This window comes from Hyposmocoma kahamanoa, unplaced genomic scaffold (genome assembly GCF_003589595.1).
Source record: "Hyposmocoma kahamanoa isolate Upper Pololo Valley unplaced genomic scaffold, ASM358959v1 92, whole genome shotgun sequence".
NCBI classification, from domain to species: Eukaryota; Metazoa; Arthropoda; class Insecta; order Lepidoptera; family Cosmopterigidae; genus Hyposmocoma; species Hyposmocoma kahamanoa.
This window is the reverse complement of record NW_020654748.1, coordinates 4,653,360-4,673,377: the sequence shown is the minus strand read 5'-3', so window position 1 is coordinate 4,673,377 and position 20,018 is coordinate 4,653,360. Positions and strand designations below refer to the sequence as shown.

The 20,018-nt window shown below is 35.1% G+C and overlaps 1 protein-coding gene across 1 annotated transcript in view; it reads right to left on the bottom strand.

Moving 5' to 3' along the window:
• The window catches only part of LOC113236654, a 133,559-nt gene that overhangs the window by 8,190 nt on the left and 105,351 nt on the right, over positions 1 to 20,018 (bottom strand). The window contains exons 7-8 of the mRNA XM_026472816.1: positions 9,318 to 9,468; positions 8,250 to 8,379 (exon numbers count right to left, since the gene is read on the bottom strand). Of these exons, the coding sequence (XP_026328601.1) occupies positions 8,250 to 8,379; positions 9,318 to 9,468 (281 nt within the window). The remainder of the gene's footprint in view (positions 1 to 8,249; positions 8,380 to 9,317; positions 9,469 to 20,018) is intronic.

Sequence of the window (20,018 nt, the reverse complement as noted above, 5' to 3'; positions counted from 1 at the left end):
GTTGTAGTCAAAGTATTTGTGAATATATCTCTGTGCCAATTTTTCAAACTCACGAGATAAATAAATGTAGGCCATACAAATATTTCTCCCGACTCGACCTCTACGCGGCAGTCTAGCATGATGACCGTTTGGCCACGGAGGTAGTTCAAGTTCAAATTTATTGTAGTATGTGTAAATAATTTTAATTGTCCGAAATTGAAAATTAAAAAATGTGTCAAAGTGACTTATTTTTCATCTCTATTTTATGAATGTCACCCCAATCACCATTCGAAATGTAATCTAAATAAAGCTAACTTTTTTCACAAAATCGTTGTTAATCGATTAGTATAATATATCTGTATATCTTATCACAATTAATCACTGTCGTCTATTAAGGGTAAGGGCAGTCAAAAGTAAATACTACACATTAATAAAAGTAATATCTTGATAAAACAAAGATCACCGTTGTCTGCCCGAATAATCCTGATTAATTAGACGTATCAGGGTTACCATAAATTGGAAGCTTCAGAACGGGATCTTTTGATCTTTGTAGCGAACTTTGCAGTATAAGTATGGAATGCCAATATTTTCCTAACGGTTACTACTGTGAGTTCTGGATGACGAGGTGGCGGGTTCGGTTCCAGGTAGGATAGCAATTAGGAAATGAACTGTTCTTAATTTGACTCTCGTCTGGGTATTGTGACAGATTAGTGTCACAGATTGATAACCTCGGTGACCTAACGGTCTACATTGTGGGCGATGGATGCGGATGTCCCGGGTTCAATTTCCGGTAGGGCCAATTTGGGATATGAAAATTTGTGAATTGGTTCTGGTCTGGGTGTTCTGGGAAATGCCCCAGTATTCTGGTAATCTGGTACTCAAAGCACAGGGAATGTCCTAGTTTGAAACCAGGCAGTTAGTCTTTAGTTAATTACCGTAGATCAAATTAAGTTACTACCAGAGACAATCTGAGATCATGTCTGTAAAAAAATATATAATGCTTTTCGGTTTGATATTAAAGATATAAATAATAATTAATTATTTAAACATTATCAGTACGTAATTATTGGCGATTCTGGCGCACTCGTTCAGTAGGAATGTGGACCGTCGCGTTGGTATGGTTTAAGGGCGAGAATAGTTTGGTGGCGTTTAAAGGGGTTTTGTGAAAGGGTTATGTCGTTTTGTTTCTGAGTGAGTTTTGGTGTTTGGGCTGAGGGGTCGCGGGGGTCAGGTAACGTTGCATAGCGTGTTGTTTGATGCGGTGCTGGCGTTTGTGGTGAGCCGCGGGGTCGGCGATGGCTGGTCGTGCGCGTGCGGTGTTGTTCGTTCGTTCTGGGTTGTACCCAATATAGGTATTCTCTAGTTAAAGGTTAGTAACTGGTATGATCGTCTCGCAAATTAATAAGCCATATTGCAACACTTTCAATGTTTAAATTTTCGGAAATAATCAGAAATGTCGTATCTAAGAGCGGTTACAAGTGGCGACGTTTGACACAAACGCGCGATTGCAAACCTACGCTTTTGATTTATAAGCGATTACATCGATGAAATCGCGCGTTTGTATCGATGCAGTCCCGCGTTTGCATAGATGTAATCGCCTATAAATCGCAAGTGTAGCGATGCAATCACGCGTTTCACGAACGCGTCTTTGCATCGCTGCTAAAAGTCCCCGTCTGTAACTCTTAATAAATTTTTAATTGTATAAAAAGGTTTGTGTAAAATCATATATTTTATTTACTTTTAGTACATTTTTCAATGAACTATATCTCTGTAATCGATGTGGTAGAGGGAACAAATGTCGAAAGTTCAACTGCCCACTACATTTTCTCCATATATACTCGCTAGGCCATATCACATAAGAGCGACTGTTATAAAGCAATAAAACACAGATGAAAATGACTATGTAACAAATTACTAAAAAAAGGACATAAAAAATCTCCGATAAGTGAAATATTGGTACCGCATGGAAAGAATGAATGAATACCATCCCAGTCGTGCCATTTTTCAACCACACTCACACGTTTCACTCAAACGAATTTCCGATGACAAATAACGTTCATATTTTTTATTCTACAAGTCTTTCACGATAATGATCTCAATTCTGAATCACAGTGATGTAACTGATACACATTCCGACAGATCGCAATCTGTTTGTGATAAAATGAAAAAATATATATAAGCTGTCACTGTCAAGAGTAAACTCGAACCATCAACGAATTTAATAAATTAAATTATCTTAATTTTTTATGAAGGATTTATGTAATTTTCTATAATTGTTTCTAATTTATTTTGTATGCACAAGTAAAATGAAGCCGATTTTATTTTATGTATTTTTTAAATGCATTTGCTATGGAAATTGAAACACAGTAACACACAATAACAAAACCAATCTTTCGATTTTCCTGCAGCTTCAATCCAACCTTCTTTTATTTTGAATTCACTGGAAAAACTTAAACATTAAAATACTCTACGTTTAATCTACGAGCATAATGGAATTTAAATATCTAAAATATCTAAAACACATAAATTTTTCTTCAAGCAACAGCAACATCCAAATTGACATGAAGTTGAAACGGTTGTCCGAAATATGAGTTTTGTTAAAGTTACTCGAAATAAAATGTTTAGTAATGATAATAATAATAATAAAATAAAAGAAATAAATTTAACGTGAATGCGAATGAAAAAGCGAAAACGCTTTGATATTTTAGGGACAAAAATCATAGTAACAAATTCAAACATTTCAGTAAAAATTTATTGTCGATTATTATTGCCTTCAAAACGAACATAGTGATGTATATATAGTGATATATGAGTCTAGAAATTTCTATGGAGACAAAAATAAAACATTGAATAATAATATAAATAGTAACTAAAAATGCAAATAGCCGGTGGAATGTTATCTCACTGGTTTTAAAATTTTTGTTTGCACTCCAATTTCTATAAGATGTATCGCTACAACTTGGCATTTTCACGTTTTACGAGAGATCTTGTATGTACAACGATCACCATGTCACTGTGGCGATGTTTGTAGGCGTGTCACCTCGACATGGTCATTTTGACCATATCTAGGCGACACGAACCACGCTCCCATACCATATCTTCCCTTTTTCTTTCTATATCTATGGTTGTGATCCACTAATATCCACATTCTCAGAAAAGCTTGAAATATATATTTATTATCTACTAAAATAAATTCGACAATAAAGGAAAATATAATTGTAGTAAACGCAAATAATAAACGTTTATTTGGGACGTAATAAATAAAAATGATCATCGTATTTTCGAATGACATTGCTTTTAAATTGGTACCATTGACTTGCCCCATCTGTGGCAACATTTATGGAAATCGTTGTCACTCTACGTAATGCCTGCTGAATTTACGAGCGCTTATAAAATAAAACGCAGGCTATTTAGACGTAGAGACCACTTACAGGTGACACCAGCTTACGGAAACTGTTTTAAAATTTCAAGTTTGAAAGATGCTAATATCGGAAATCTTCACGATATATAAGAAATACCCGAAAAGTTACCTCAATATAAATAAATTAAATGCATAATTCGTTAGCATTAAAAACATTATACATATTTAAATTGCAATATTTATTATTAATAATTTGAAAATATTTCTTGTAAGTAATAATGTTTATAAAAAATGGAGGCAAAAATAAAGTTGACATTTCATGAAAAATATAATAGTTACAGGCGTTCGAATATCAGGAGTGACGTCACAACCGTAACGGCGCCGCACAAGCTACATATTAATCAAGGCTTTGTTCAAATGGAACGGAGCATTCCCCTACTACTGACTTTAACCATTAATATCTCTTGTGTCCATGTCAGTTGATTGAAGCAATAAAAAATGTAGAGTCAACGTTATGAATTACTACCACCTACATATTTTTATTTTTATCAAATAATAAAATTATGTTATTGGTTTTATTGCAAATCATGATGTTTTACCATAAGTGTTCCTAGTTATCATACACATTCGAGTCCTGTTAGATCGAAGGAATTTTTGTTTGCGTTTGATCTTTGTATTAATAAAATTATAATGATGTTTTTACTGTGTTTCATGTATCATGAAACATGGACACTAAAGCTCTAGGAAGAACATAAATTATTAGTGGCGGAACGGAAGATATTTCGAAAGATTCTGGGACAAACGCAAAGAGAATTTGGGAAATGGAGGGCCCCTGGACCATCGTCCAGGGGCCGTCCAAGATATAGCTGGAAGGATGAAGCCGCCAAAGACCTAAAAGAACTAAATGTGTCTGAATGGTCGGAATTGGTACAAGACCGACAGTGCTTTGGTGTCGGAAGCCAAGATGCTGTTCGGGTCGCTGAGGCAGCGAAGTTATCTTCTTTTTGCGAAAATACCCCACTAGTTTGTTATTACGGACTTGTTTAAGGTAGGTTATCTACTCCAAGTTTCACAGGTTAACAGTATCGACTACACTCAAATCTTAATTTGTATTCCAAACTCAAACCAGGAGTTCTACTCCTAATCAGTAGTTATGTCAGTTTTGCCTCTATGAATGACCTACAGACTTGAATTTCTTTGACGTTTTTTCATTCGATTTCGAGAGTAAGGCCCCAAAATCAAAGGATATTTTCTTTGTGTTTGTTCGATCTTTTTATTAATCGTACGTACGTATAGAATATACATAATTATCTATCTACATATTTGAATAAAAATGAATGTTATATACATTATTACATGCTTATGAGTTCGTTTCGTATGCATACCATTATTATTCAACCCATTTGGATAGTTGTTATGGCCACGATCGTGAAAGTTTAAAGTTGGCCCTATGTGGATTGGGGATTTCACATTTTCTAAGTAGATTTTCAGTGCATGCAGTAGTTTTAGTACAATAGTAGTTGAAGTTTTAGCAGCTCCTTGTGAAAGAGTTCGTCCAGGGTAGTACTGCCACCTTACCTATTTGTGCCTCCAAGCTGTAACGTTATCATTACTGTGTTCTGGTTTTGAAGGGTAAGGGTGCTGGTGAAATTACAGGCACATGAGACTTGTCAACTTATGTCTCCGGGTGAACGGGCACAGTGGTAGTGCCCCTCAGGTCTTTGCAATTTAAAGCTCTGCGTGGCACTGTAACTGTTATGGACAGGCGTGTAGTTTACCATCAGGCGCACGACATGTTCGTTCCGTCACTTGATGTTATAAAAAAATGCTTGGATACAACTAGCGTCATCGCACACACTCATAGCCCCGCACTAGGGAAACCCTGTATCGCGGGTGCCACGGACACACACATGGACAGCCACAAATGACACCCAATAAATAAATGTAGGCTGAACCCGGGACCTCTACGTGTCAGTCTAATAAAAAAAGTTATATAAAACTTAGAAGTTTTTTCCAATTACGAACAATTAATTATCGTATTAATTAAATTTTTATTGAATTGATATTCAATTATTTTTTGTGAAATTACTCCACTAGTTTGTTATAATTATTAATACAAAGATCGAATACTCAGAAAAAACACTCAGAATAAATTCCTTCGATCCGTTCGGATTCGAACCGACGTCTTCTTGCATACCGTGCCAGACGCTATACCTATTTTTTTACAACATCGGAAGCCCAATGGTTGGCTTCATGTGCGTTAGATGAGGAGGTCCCGGATTCGATTACCTTTAGGACCAATTTGGGAAATTAACTTTTCTACATTGGCTCTGGTCTGGATGCTCTAGGAGTTAGTACCTCTGAGTGATTCTCGATTCTCTAGTGAGAACCAGAGTCCTAATTCAGCCAGTTAAGGGTATAATTGATTGAATTAAGACCAGCTCATTGGTGTGGCTGTCTGACACCTTATAAAAACCTATTCAGTGATATACCATACTACTCTATTTGACTTTTAAATTCCGGACTTTCTACCGTCGAATACTTTACGGCAATTGACAAACCTTTTCACCACGATGGCAAGCATTATTGTGTATGCCATCGATACGATAAGAACACCATATCTGAATTACATTTCTGTCATGATTCTATAGTTTTCTGTTGGTTTAGATATAATTTCGATGTATAAAAGGGCAACCCTGGTATTGTGTTATCTTCCAGCGGTTTAAATTCCGATTAAAACGTAAGAGTACGGCTATGAGCCTTTATCTCGCCCGGATAACAATCCGATGGCGCAGTCGAGGCCATCTACGAAATGTCCTTCACAAAAATAAGAACAGTGGGGCTAATTTGTTGTTCGGGCCCATTTTGAAGACGTGTTTTAGACCAGATTTTACTTGAATGACTAACAAATAATAATTGTGATGATAAATAAAGTTAAGTTTTCCTTTAAACTAATTATAGTAGTTTATGTGACTGTTACATAATGAAAGTTATTAAAACACGAGTGTGGGGGTATAAAAACATCACACGAGTGTTTTAATGCCTAATTATGTACAGTTACATACACTGTTATATCTATACACATATTATAAGCTCTCTAAGATGTGTTCAGGAACCGCATATTACGACTGGCGAAATGGCGGCAAATAAAAACTTTTCTCACGCATGTGACACAACCGTACTTTTTATTTAATTCATAGATAAACCAGAGTCGGCTCGAACTATCTATCGTTTGATATCAAGTAACGTGTGAAATTTGTCAAAATTGTTTGCTATTGACATTTCATTTCGAATAAAACTTCATCTCGACTGATATTAGAATTGTGGTCGAAAGAAATTGTTTTGTTTTTCAGAGATGTTCGAAATTTGAATGTCATAATAAAATCGAATTCGATGTTATTATTATGAACATTTTCACAGATTGTATTTATCTGTAAGCTGGTCGTAATTTGCGGTTTTTGAACACATTATAGATAGTTCATGACATGTGTGTAGATAAAAGTTGTTTGCATCACATGTCACTCCAACTTACTTATTTGTTACTCTGACTTCAAAATCATAAAAATAAATACTTTAACGCAGCTAAATCGTGAGATCTCTTTAAACCATAAAATCTGTTAATAAATAATCGAAACCGTAATTTGAAGTCGTTTAACAGCAATGACAAATCCACCATCACCACAAATTTATACATTCTGCTGTGAATTTGGCGTTTTTTACGTATTTTGGTTCACTGTATAACCTTTTATGGATTAGATGATCTCATAATTAATTAATTTAAATTTAGAGCTGTAGCATCAAATGAAATTTGGATATAAACTATCATCATTCAACCCATTTATACCTCCCACTTCTGGACTCAGGTGAAGACCTGACTGGAGAGAAGTCTCAGGCGAGCGCCATAGTCCGCCGCGCTAGCCTAATGCGGGTTGGGGACTTTACATTACACTTTAAACTTCGACGTGCAAGTTTCCTCATTATTTTTTTTTGTAATAATAACGCACATACTCAACATAGCCCCGCACTAGGGAAAGCCTGTGTCGCGGGTGCCATGGACACATACTTAGACAAAAACAAATAACACCCAAACTCACGAGAGAAATAAATGTAGTCCATACAAATATTTCTCCCGGTTTGGCAATCGAACCTAGGACCTCTGCGTGGCAGTCCGACATGGTAACCGTTCGGCCATGGATGCAGTTAGTTATTATATTTTCCTTCACCGAAAAGCTCATGGTTAATTTCAAATAAAACTTCGCACAAAAATTCCGAGAAACTCGGAAGTAGAAGCCCGAATTCGAATCCACGGCCTCTACTTGAGAGGCAGTAGGACAAACTATTAGGCTACCACGACTTTTACGGAACCTAAACTCGTTTTCATTCTTCTTTATTATTTACTGCGGTAGGATTCAAAATGATTACGATTAAAAGTTTCAGCGATGATATGTACCGTTTGAATTGTTTAACGTAGACATATCTTGGAGATGATCCTAAATAATAGATAAACACATACCTCGTAGCAGCTCATTTTTTCCACGATAAATCCCATGTTTAATCTTTTAGGTCGCTTGGTGGTAATACCTCCCTTCGCTCTCGCTGAGGGCGGATTAACGCGAGGGAGGCGATAAATTGTAATGAAATTTCCGACGGAAACGAGCAAGCTCACTATGTACACCTATCGGATACATTAAAATAGTAACATACATTTCTGTTTGGAAGTGTTTATTGAAAATAAGACACGCCTTTATCGTGGAGCGAAAACTAACAACATTTGCGTAGTACCTGCCAAAATTTTCAAGATTAAGGTTGTAAGAAAATTATTTAACTTCAGGCTTTGTTTTAACTTTGTTTTCGTTTCCTATCTGCCAAAAGTTAGGCAAGAAAATGGAAAGTCAATAAGATTACTCACCGAGAGGTTTTGGCTGAATCCCGTAATCCGGGCTCAGTTTGAAACAAGGTAGTCCTCCATACCACTTCTCTGTCAGAATATCCATATATCCATTCGACGAATATTTTGATATAACCGATGATATGCTGTCCTGTAAAAATTAAATCTAAATGTTAATTTAGTAAAACAAAGGAAACAAAAATGTATTTGTGAGTAAACAAAGGTTTTTTCGGGGACTGTGGATAAACGGGCGTATATGTCACTCCTCTGAACGATTTCCCTGAAATAACAATAACGTCACATCTGCAACCGATTTGTCTGTATCAGCCCAACAAAGCGTTGAAAAAAGGTAATTTCTGCAAACGCTTTGTCACGATTCAAAACAAAAAGTGTGGTCCGTTGATTTATGCCACAGTCAGCGGAAACCTCGAAGGTATCGAACCACGTCAAGATAAAATGACGTATTAATCGGCTGAGGCTGAGCTACATGACACCCTACTATCGATCACACCATTAGCAGGCTCGCGTGCGTCATCCATCAATCTTTTGCTTACAAAGATTCCGAGCCCCCGCCACTCAGGCCTATCGCAGTCCTCCGCGTGTAAATATACGCCACTTTACTGCGGAGACGTTGACATTACTCAAACTCGCACTGTCCTATCTAGGCCACTATAGTGATATGCTTACCGTCAATAAACCGACAGCTACGAAAATCAAGACATCGAAGTGCGTATATAAATCGCATATTTGGAGATTTTTCCTTTTTACCTAACCATTCGTATTATTTAGTTTGCAACCGTATTTAATAGCAATCGACCAGAAGTCTGAAATCACATTGGCTAAAATAACGTTTGTTCGAATGTTCATAATCCCGAAAATCGATTTATGACGAAACAATTATTCTTTGTGGGTATTTTGGAAGCATGTCGCAAAGAAAATTTCAAGTTGGTTAGATTTGTTGTGGAAATTCGAGGAAGCGTTATTCGGGCAAATGTAACTCTTAGACTTTTGATGGGTGACCGTATCTATATGTTCGACTTAGCTTGTTTTTGGTGTAGATACACAGTTCAATAGGCTTTAGTGGTATACCTTTAAAGGGAATCCCTTGGCCATTCCAATTGCATACGTGTCTTCAGCAAGGGCATGGTCTCCAACCCTCTGTAGCTTGCAGCCGTGGTCCGTGGCGCGGTAATAATCCAGTACTGGTGTGTCAGCTATCAAAAGATCCAATGTTCCATTTCTGAAAGAAATATGAAAGTCATGCTATTGTATATCCATTGAAGGTTACGTTGTAGTAGGAAATTTCATATTTGAGAGTAATGTATTTGAAACTTAAGGTGACTTATCGTCGCCTTCTAATTCAGGAGATTTGTGTACCACAACTGGTATAACCTAGTATTGACGATAACGTTTGGACATAATCTCAGTAAAGAGTACTAACAAAACCGACCTCAAAAGTTCGTGGAATAGATGTATATTTGCCAAGTTTTATTAAAATCGGTTACCGGAAAGTGCGCAATACTAGATTCATCCCTAGGGGATTCGCCACTATAAGAGACTTAACACAGTATGTAATAAAAATCGGAGCTCACTGCTTAAAGTATATTGAGATAAAAACGCTTTTAATTAAAGCATGGCAAAATCAACCTTTAAAATAATTGTTCCTTATAAAAATTAGGTGCTATTTGAGGACCCTTAGAGGTGGATGGTTTTCTTCAACATTAAATGGGGTCACTATGGAGGTATCCTCTTTCCAACAAAAAAAGAATCATCAAAATCGGTTCACAAGTTATCGCGTCACATACATATAAAAAAAAACATACAGTCGAATTGAGAACCTCCTCATTTTTTTTGAAGTCGGTTAAAAATTAGTCAAAAACTGTGCAAAGAAAAAAGAAGCATTTATTGGGTTATACTTAAACATACAATGACAACGACTAATAGATGGCGCTACAGCTAAAAAGTCGTCGAAATGCAAAGATCCGACAAAAAGTACATAGAAAAATTCGTGAGGCACGCTGGTTCGTTCCGTAGCTTAATTGGTATAGCGTCTGCCACGGTTTTCTAGGACACATCGGTTTGAATCCGGCCGGATCGAAGGAATTTTTTCTAAGCGTTCGATGTTTGTATTAATAATTATAACAAACTAGTGGAGCAATTTCACAAAAAAATAATTGAGTATGATAGTGGTGAAACATTCTGAAATTCAATAAAAATTTAATATCATAATAATTGAAAGAAATAAAAAAAAACAAAAGGAAAAATAAATAAAAGTAAACTTAATAACTTAATTATATAACTTAAGTTAACTTAATAGCCAGCTCATCTTTTTACTGAGCAGGGCCTCAATACTGGTTTTCAGCTGCAGCCTGAAAGGAAGCTATACTACTTAACATATCAAAGGGAAATTACAAAACGACTAAAACCCGTCAATATAAAAAAAACAAAAACAAGAATAAAATTACAATAATACTAAAACTGTCCAATGTGATCTTAAATAAAACAATACAACTATATAAACAATTATGTCTTTAATAATAATAAGTAATAAATAACAAAACTAGTCCAAGTTATTTCTTTTATTCTTTTACGGTAAGTGTTAGAGTAAGCTAGTTACAAAAGCTAATTATATAAACACAAAACCGTTCCACCATTTTTAATAATTTTGTTATTTTTTTAATACATTTTTAATAACTACTCCTTTACCAACTTAATGATACACGTATAACGTACAATGTAACGATATGAAGCTTATGTGGCTACACAATAGGGGAAGCGAGATGTAAATACATGTTTAGAGCTATTCAAGACTAGTAAGAATAAGCATTTATTTTACAAACGTAGCATTGTCGTTTAACATCAAGTGAGATTGTTGCTATGTGTCCATCTATTTTACATTAAAAAATATATATAAATATAATTTTTCTAATAACGGGTTTTCCATGAAGCCATTTCATAGCCGCCATGTAGTTGAAGCTGCTTTTGTCATTTCTGTTGTTTATTTTTCAATTACTAATTAACAAATCATCATGGCAAGCGCCGAACAACACGTGGAAATGATAAAAAAATATTATCATAATCTCAGTACAGAGGCCAAAAAACCCGACCTCAAAAGTACGTGGAATTACATCTATTTGCCAAGTTTTATTGAAATATTTAGTTCGCCACTATACAGGACTTGACACAGGAAATAATAAAAATCAGTTGTCACTACTCAAAGTATATTGAGAGAGAAAAATGCCTTGAATTGGAGAATAGCAAAACCAACCATTAAAATAATTGCTCTTTAAGTAAAATTTAGACGCTATTCATAAAAATGAATGTTCATGCGTGATCAGTTACCCTTAGAGGTAGATGATTTTCTTCAAAATGAAAAGGGACCACTATGGAGGTACCCTATTTCCAACAAAAAAAAAGAATCATGAAAATCGGTTCACAAATACCGGAGTTATTGCGTAACGTACATACAGAAAAAACATACAGTCGAATTGAGAACCTCCTCCTTTTTTGAAGTCGGTTAAAAATGGGTGTTCTATTGCTCTGATTTTACGGCTTGGCCATGTTGGCCGCTATGAACTGTCAAAATCTACTCCTTTATTAAGTTTATTGAATGTCATCACGTTTTACAATCGTGTTAATAAAATATTCTCTGTGAATTTACTCCATTAGTTTGTTATAATTATTAATACAAAGATCGAATACTATGGAAACTCCTTCGAACCAGCGCATACCGTGCCCGACGCTCTTCCAGCTGAGCTACGGAACAAACCAACAAACCAGCAGACCTTACAATATCTTCTGTGCTTGTTGCAGATCTTTGTTTTTGGTTTCTAAGGGTTTCGTAGCGCCATCTGTGAGAAATCTATGAAAGTTTTTCTTCACTCAGCCTCAGGTACCTTTACTTTTATGGTGAAAAAGTCGCCAGTTCGAGACTAGCATTTGTTTGTGTTTGTTCGATATTTTAATTAATAATAACAATAAACTAATGGAGTATTTTCACAAAAAATATATAAATATCATAGTAGTAAATCAAAATAATATTCAATAAATATTGCAACAAAAGAAAAGTGACATTGATTTCTTACGTTTTCGCGATTGTTACATACAATTATAATTAATACATTTTACTTAATTTCTAATTTCACTATAATTAATTAAATTAGTAAAAATATATATTGTTAAAATAAAACAAAATGTTTTGTAAAATGTACGTAGCGTAAATTGGTATGTTCTTCGGTAAATTACGAATAAAGTATTTGAATTAATAACTGTTGCAATTTCTATAAGGCGGTTTGCATTAATATTACGCATAATTGATTGATGACTTCAACATCTCAGTCAGCCGTGATCATGGGACCTGTGAAGGGCCCAAAACGTTGGTTTGTTTGAAAAAACAAATATACGCGAATGAAATACGAATAAAACAGTTTCAATTCCTAAATGTAAAAGTGACTTTTAGAACGAGCCTATGGTAGTGTATTTAATGTCTCTCTAAGTCGGTAGCAGTGCGGCGGAAAATAAGCCATAGACACTTAAATAACCATTTTCCTAACGATAAGACGGCGGTAGCACTAAGTGTTTTTTAAATCGTTCGATAATGGAAAAGCATGAAAGCAGTAATTTCTAAGTAAAAAGATACCATGCTCCAAGTCGTAAACAAAGGAGTGTTAAAACAACGGATTGAGATGAGGAGTGGTAAATCTTGAGCTGCAAATAAAAATATACTCCATCGACGCGATAAAAAGCACAATAAAAACAAACATTTTGCTAGAGAAACTCAATCTCCACTGGTATATAGCGTAATTTATCTTTCGTGTAGGAGACAATGACTTTGGTATGTGATTGATTAAGAGTGTGAATAGTGATATGTATAATATATTATTGAAGCATAGATATGCCTCAATAAAAAGCTTTAGTAGCCGTAGAGGTCTTTGTGAATGAGTTCGTCCAGGGAAGTGCCAACCTTAGTTCAAGTTCTGAGGGGGAGAAGTAAGGGCGCTGGTGAAATTACAGGCACTTGGGACCTGTAAATTTATGTCTCAGGGTGACTGTTTTTCGTGCCTACTCAAAGGTTGACAGTAATGGAGGTATGAGGTTTACTAATTTAGCCGACACGATACGCGATTTAGATAGTTCAATGATTTAGATTGGGAAAAATAGTTACCCCAGGTTTAACTATCAGTAGTCCGAAATTACGTTTTCTAGAAATAACGTTTGTTCGAATTTTCATAACCTCTTGAGAGGAAAATGTTTTTTCTTTTAAACCTAACTTAACCTAACCTAACCGAACCTAATCGTGTCTTTGCGATAAACATCCAACATGTCCTGAAAGAACAACGGTTTCGTTATAATTCGGTGTAATGAAAATTCGAACAAACGTGATTTCGCAAAAAAAAATCAACTTTGTGATAGGCTACCCCTACCCCAGAATATTTAATAGAATATGTCCTATGTCTTGGTACTTGGTGTAACGGGCTGGTGTTTGCAACTCGACGTCGACGACGTGTGGTATATTTCCTATATATAAAAGTAAAATAACTGGTTACACGCAAAATAAGCGCATGGACGTCGAGTTGCGGACACAAGCCCCTTACACCAAGTACCAAAATAACCGGACAAGCCTTTGAAAAATGACTCTATTATTTTGGGGATTTATTAGTGTTACGCTGAAGTGTGTGTGTATTTTAATTAAGATATAGCACGTATTTTGCCCACCTCTACGAGTAACATAGTTTTGGTTGCCTGCAGCGGCTATCAATGCCGCTGGTATTTTTTTCGTAACAAAATGCTTAGTGCATACTTTAAAATACAGATAATGAGGCAAATTCGGTGATTTATAGCTTAATTGCCAAAATGTGGAAACTCGTAGTAAATCTGAACAGTAAAACAGACATACTGAAAGCCGTTAAATTGCTATCTGATAAAATGGTCGCAGTGGACTAGAAATTTTAGTACCCAATAAAATTCATTGCGTTTTTTCAAAGCGAATTAAATGGACCACATTGATCTATAATAGGTATCTGTTAGAAATGTATTATTTCTACAGCATTGTATTTATATATTCTACATATGAATAATTTTTCTTTTACATGAAGCTATGTACATGTACATACTAGATATTTCTAGAAGAAAGAGTTTTGATACCGATGTTAGTGTTTTAAAATTATCAAAATATATTAGCGACAATTTTTCATGACTTTTATGAAATATCTTTTGTGACACATCATATTTTTTCGTGGTATTTCTGTTTGTTGTGTGTGTTTACATTATTTTACTACTTATTGCAATATTTTTTTATAGTACCCAACGACAGGGTGAACGAGTCGCACGCGTGGTGGTAAGTGACACGCCATAACAGTCGCGTTGCAGTTGCTTTAAATCACAAAGATGTGAGAAGCACTTCCACTGTACCCATGACCCTGACACATAAGTTGACATGTCCCATATGTCTGTAGTTTCACCAGCACCCTTATTCTTCAAAACCGAAACACAGTAATGCTGACATTACTACTTGACCAAAGAAATAAGTACTACACCGGACGAACTCTTTCACAATAAGTTCTACTTCTGCTAAATTAATAATGTGACAGAAAACACACCAATTACCTGGTATCAAAGTAAAAATTTCTAGTATTATAAGTACCAAAGCTACGGAAGACCAGAACCAATTTACAAAAGTTCATTTCCGAAATTAATCCTTCCGGGAACGATATTGTATGGACAACGGCACATCAGACTATACATTTTTGTTCGAAAATCACCTCCAGTGCAACAGAACAAGATACTTCAATGTGTAGCTTAATGTGCTGGCGTGTGTACATAGCATATTGAACTTTATGGTCAATTCCGTAACGTACAAACTAGACACGAGCCAATATCTTTCGCGGAATGCGCGAGCATGTCGTTACAAAAATTCGTTTTCATTCCATTCCGTCGCAATATAAATAGGGCCGTAGGTCACAGGGTTGTCAAATATTTATTACCATTATCTATTTTAGACTCTCGTCTCTCTAATGGATTTGAATTTTTAAATAGGAAAGGCGGTATTCCCTTATTAATATTATTATTGTTATTTATTATTTAAGACAACAAACAGACATAGTAGTTATTTATATACTATATTACATTATATTAAAATTATATGGCTGTTGTTTATGGCTAAGCAAAGGTATTTTTTTAATTATTTATGTTTCTGTTAGTGTGATCGCAGGGCTTATCTCGAAAGTAAAACGTGCGTAAACTAATTTTTGTCATTGCGAAATTATTAAGTTTCTCTAAGTAAAGTTGTATTTAAATCAAGACCAGATCTAGTACAGTCCACTAATAGAAGGATACAACAGTTGTTTTAAATGATTGATACACACAAAACTTAAATAGCTTCGTATCATGTATTTCTACCACGCAAAAGCTACATAATAAAGTATCTGTATTGCTAAACGTTCCGAAAGAAAATTTCCCGCTATACAGTTATAAAAAAACATTCCCACGAAAAGCTATCATCTATACGAAACGTTATAAACTTTATAGGGAATCAAAGAATAAACTGAGCTGTAACATGTTGCAGTAACTTTATGAAAACCACTCATTTTGATGAGTTATCTCGCTCGCAAATTACATGGCCACCCCTGAAATAAGGTCCCATTTAATAACGTGGTCGTGAATAATCGTTCCTAGCCAGTGAGCGACAGTTAATGCCGCGGAAGAAAAATGCACAAATGGACGTACGTAGAAGTTTTAGAAGCAGTACAGCTCCTGGTGAAAGACTTCGTGCAGGGAATAATAAATAATAATAACAAATGAATCATTTATTATATAAAAATAACATTTGGCTACAAATTCAAAACCCGCCAAACTACAGAGCTGTTTATTGGCGAAAACACACTGTTACGTTTAGTAACATGCCTGTGCCTATCTTGCCTAATATATTTCGTACAGTACACACTTACATAGATATATCAGAATACAATACTTACTTGTCTGAGATTTGTGATAAAAATTCTGTTCCGTTTTCTTTTTAAACGGACTTCAAAAAAAAGTTGGAGGTTCCTAATTCGACTGTAACTTTTTGTACGTATGTTACGCGATAACTGTGAACCGATTTTATCGAGATTACCACAGTATTGGTCCCATTTAAATTTGAAGAAAATATTCCACCTCTACGAGTGGCAAACTAAGGGATGAATCAGGTTTCACGCTCTTTCCGGTAACCGATTTCAATAAAACTTGGCAAACAGAATTAATTCCACGAACTTTTGAGGTCGGTTTCTTTAGTACTGAAATTATTATGACATGTTTAGATAAATTATTTTCGTCGACATTCAGATTAATGTATACGACAGGAAAAATTTGTAGTTTTTTAGGAAGTACTGTCATTTTACCTATTTTTAACGCCTAGCAATAATGTGAACATTACTGCTACGTTCCAATTTTGAACATAGAACTTGTCTACTTATGTTTCAGGGTGACGGGCGCAGTGGCCGTGCCCCTCAGATCTTTGCGATCTAATACGTCAAACGATCAATCATATCATTCATTTTCTACAAGCATGGTGGTCAAGATAACAAAAAATAACGTAAGCTGAGTTACTGAGCTAACAGTTGTGAGTCAACCGTGACCATGGGCCTGTAAAGGGCCCGAAACGTCGGTTTGTTTGAAAAAACAAATATACGCGATTTAAATCCGGAAAAATAGTTTCATTTCCTATGTGTAACAATCGCGAAAATCTAAGAACTCGATATAATTCCTATAATTGTATCTTAAATAATTTCTTCTTAAATTTTGTATTGAATTGATATTAAATTATTTTTTTGTGAAATTACTCCACTAGTTTGTTATAAGAAGAAATTCGAAAAATTCAAATAGACGTCGTCTAGCCACGGTTTGCTGGAAGACGCTGGTTCGAATCCGGCCGGATTGAGGGATTTTTTTCTGAGTGTTCGATCTTTGTATTAATAATTATAATATCTTCTTCTTTATAATGTTATAGCTCCATCGCTACCATCGATGATTCCGCTAATATCGAGTTAAGGAACAGACGAGTTTTTTACTCAAAATTTGACCGGTGAATTTCGACAGAAATCACTGAGAGGAGAATCTACAACAACAGAGAATTTACGCAGACTATTACAGAAACAAATTGTTATTTATGGGCAAGACTTTAATGTCTGTAATGTAATTTGGTACTCTATTATAAATTCTAATACAATGCACAAACAGTTTTGATTATATTTCTCCATCTTACGTACTTCAAAAAAGAGTAGTCTGTTAGGGTTTTTATGATTTCGAGGGTTATTGTCAATATTTTTGGTAAACAAATGTAAAATTGTTATAAAAGTTCTAAAAGCCTCATGAAAGCTCCTCCTAAAGTTAGGAAACTGCAGTTGCTGTAGACAGGCGTGTCGTTTACCACCAGGCGCAAGACTTGTTCATCCCTTGGTATCTTGAAAACAAGTAGCAGTATCTTCGAACAGTGTTTAATAACGAGTTTTGAAGGTTTCGCGATGGCAAATGAGACAATTTTTTTTGGATAATTAATATATTCGAAGGCGAGAAGGCGTTACTTTACGGAAGTTCATATTAATGAAGATGGAAGTAAATTAATAATCATTTCTTCGGCCGAGGGTCGAACATTAACAACTCCTGAGGATGTTTGGTAGAGAGGCGAAACACGTTATTTTATTTCGTATTCACACGTTCTATCACGTACATAAGTAGTTTTTAGGTATCGTCGATCGTCGCTTAACATCAGATGAGATTGTGGCCAAGCGTGTGTCTATTATTTATAAAAATGACACTAAAACCCTTGACGGGTTTATAATGTGTCACATTTGATAAGTGAATATTCTCAGTACAGAGCACTAAAAAACCGACCTAAAAAGTCTTTCACCCCTAGTTTGCCACCCTTAGAGGTGGAATATTTTCTTCAAATTGAAATGGGACTACTCCTGAGATACCCCTTTTCCAACAAAAAAAAGAATCATCAAAATCGGTTAACAAATGAAGAATCGCATAACAAACATACAGAAAAAGGGATGGGAAAATGTACTAGATGAAAAAAATGTTCTACACAAACGTAGTTATTTTGCACAATTTAGCCTTCACTAAGTTCACGGAATAGCACATTAATTTAGTTCCTTCTATATTATTTTTCGGTTGTTTTGTTTTTACAAACAAAACACAGTTTCAGACTCCTTAGATCCCATGTTCACGGCTGATAGTGTCTTATTAATTTCCATAATGTGTTATATTTCTTGATGTTCTGCCGTAACTGACGTCATTACCACCTGCAGTGACGACTAATATACAATACAAATAGGAGTATTTAAATTAATAAAGATTTATTGCACACATGAACAACACAAAAAAAAGAAAAAAATATAAGTACAACAGGCGGCCGTTTTTAGCTAAAATTATGCAACTGAGTCCGTTAGTTGCTTATAAATATTTTAAATGTTACATGACAATGTATATAAATGTTTTTTTACAATGAGCAACCCCTAGACTCATTTTTATGATATTAAATGACAGACGAACAATTCGTGCGCCTACTGGTAAGTGACACGCCTGTCCATGGTAGTTGCAGTGCTATTTAGAGTTAAATCGCAAAGATATGAGGGAAAAAATTACCACTGCGCCCTCACTCTGAGACATAAGTTGACAAGTCCTAATGTGCCTGTAATTTCACCAGCACCTTCAAAACCGAAACGCAGTAATACTCATATAACAACTTGGCGGCAGAAATAGGTAATGTGGCAGTATTTAATTTTATAATTTTTAATTTAATAATTTTGTATTGTATTGTATTGTATTTGTATTGTATTGTATTGTATTTGTATTGTATTGTATTGTACTTGCTTGCACGAACTCTTTCACAAGGAGCTCTGCTACTACTGAGTAGTAGAGTTTAGACAATGTGACAATGTCAAGTGTAATTTGATTACCTATGAAATAAAGATATGGGTGAAATAAAGGTATGTTCAAAAAGGTGATTTTTAGGCCATGGCTTAAGTTAAGCTAGTGTTTTATAATAACAACACTGATCTAACAAGAATTATAGACTCTTTATGATTTTTAATATAAACCTACTCCGGAGTGCACGTTTCCTCACAAAGTTTCAAGTACCATCAAAGTTAGGCAGAAGTCTAAAAATAACATCCAATAAATCCCACTTTGATTAAAAACAATTCAGTTCTCCTTCTAAAAATTGAAGTCGCGGTCGAAACTTAATTAATTCCAAACGAATAATTAAGTCTCGACTGAATAATAATTTACAGTATTGAAATTTTTAGAAATTATTCACACTGTTTAAAAGAGTTCTTTCGAAAAAACCATTTGTTTTTAAAAGGATAGTTTTCAAGACAATGTTTTCTCCGGGCCACAAAGATACTTTAAATTACAGTCTCTTTAAAATATTAGGCCAGTTATTGCCATTAAGGTTTTAAGATTTGCCGTATAGCCGAACTTACAAAGAAGGGAAAATCGTTGCCTGTAATTTGTCGCTATATTGCTTTAAGAACTTTTTTGAAGCAAAATACATCATTTGTCTTCAATGTCGCCTCATGTCAAGGGACGATATGAATAGGCCCATTTAGATGGAGACAATTTATCGCATGCTTCGTGGGGAAAAATTATACGCGATTATCGTGAACAATAATCGCATTATCGTATCGTAATGTTTACATACAGGTAAGAATTAAAATCTCGCCTACGATTAAGTCAAACGAGATTCGCAAGCAACTTAATTGCCTTCTCGATTGTCTACACAGAGAAATATCTATGATAAGTGTTAGT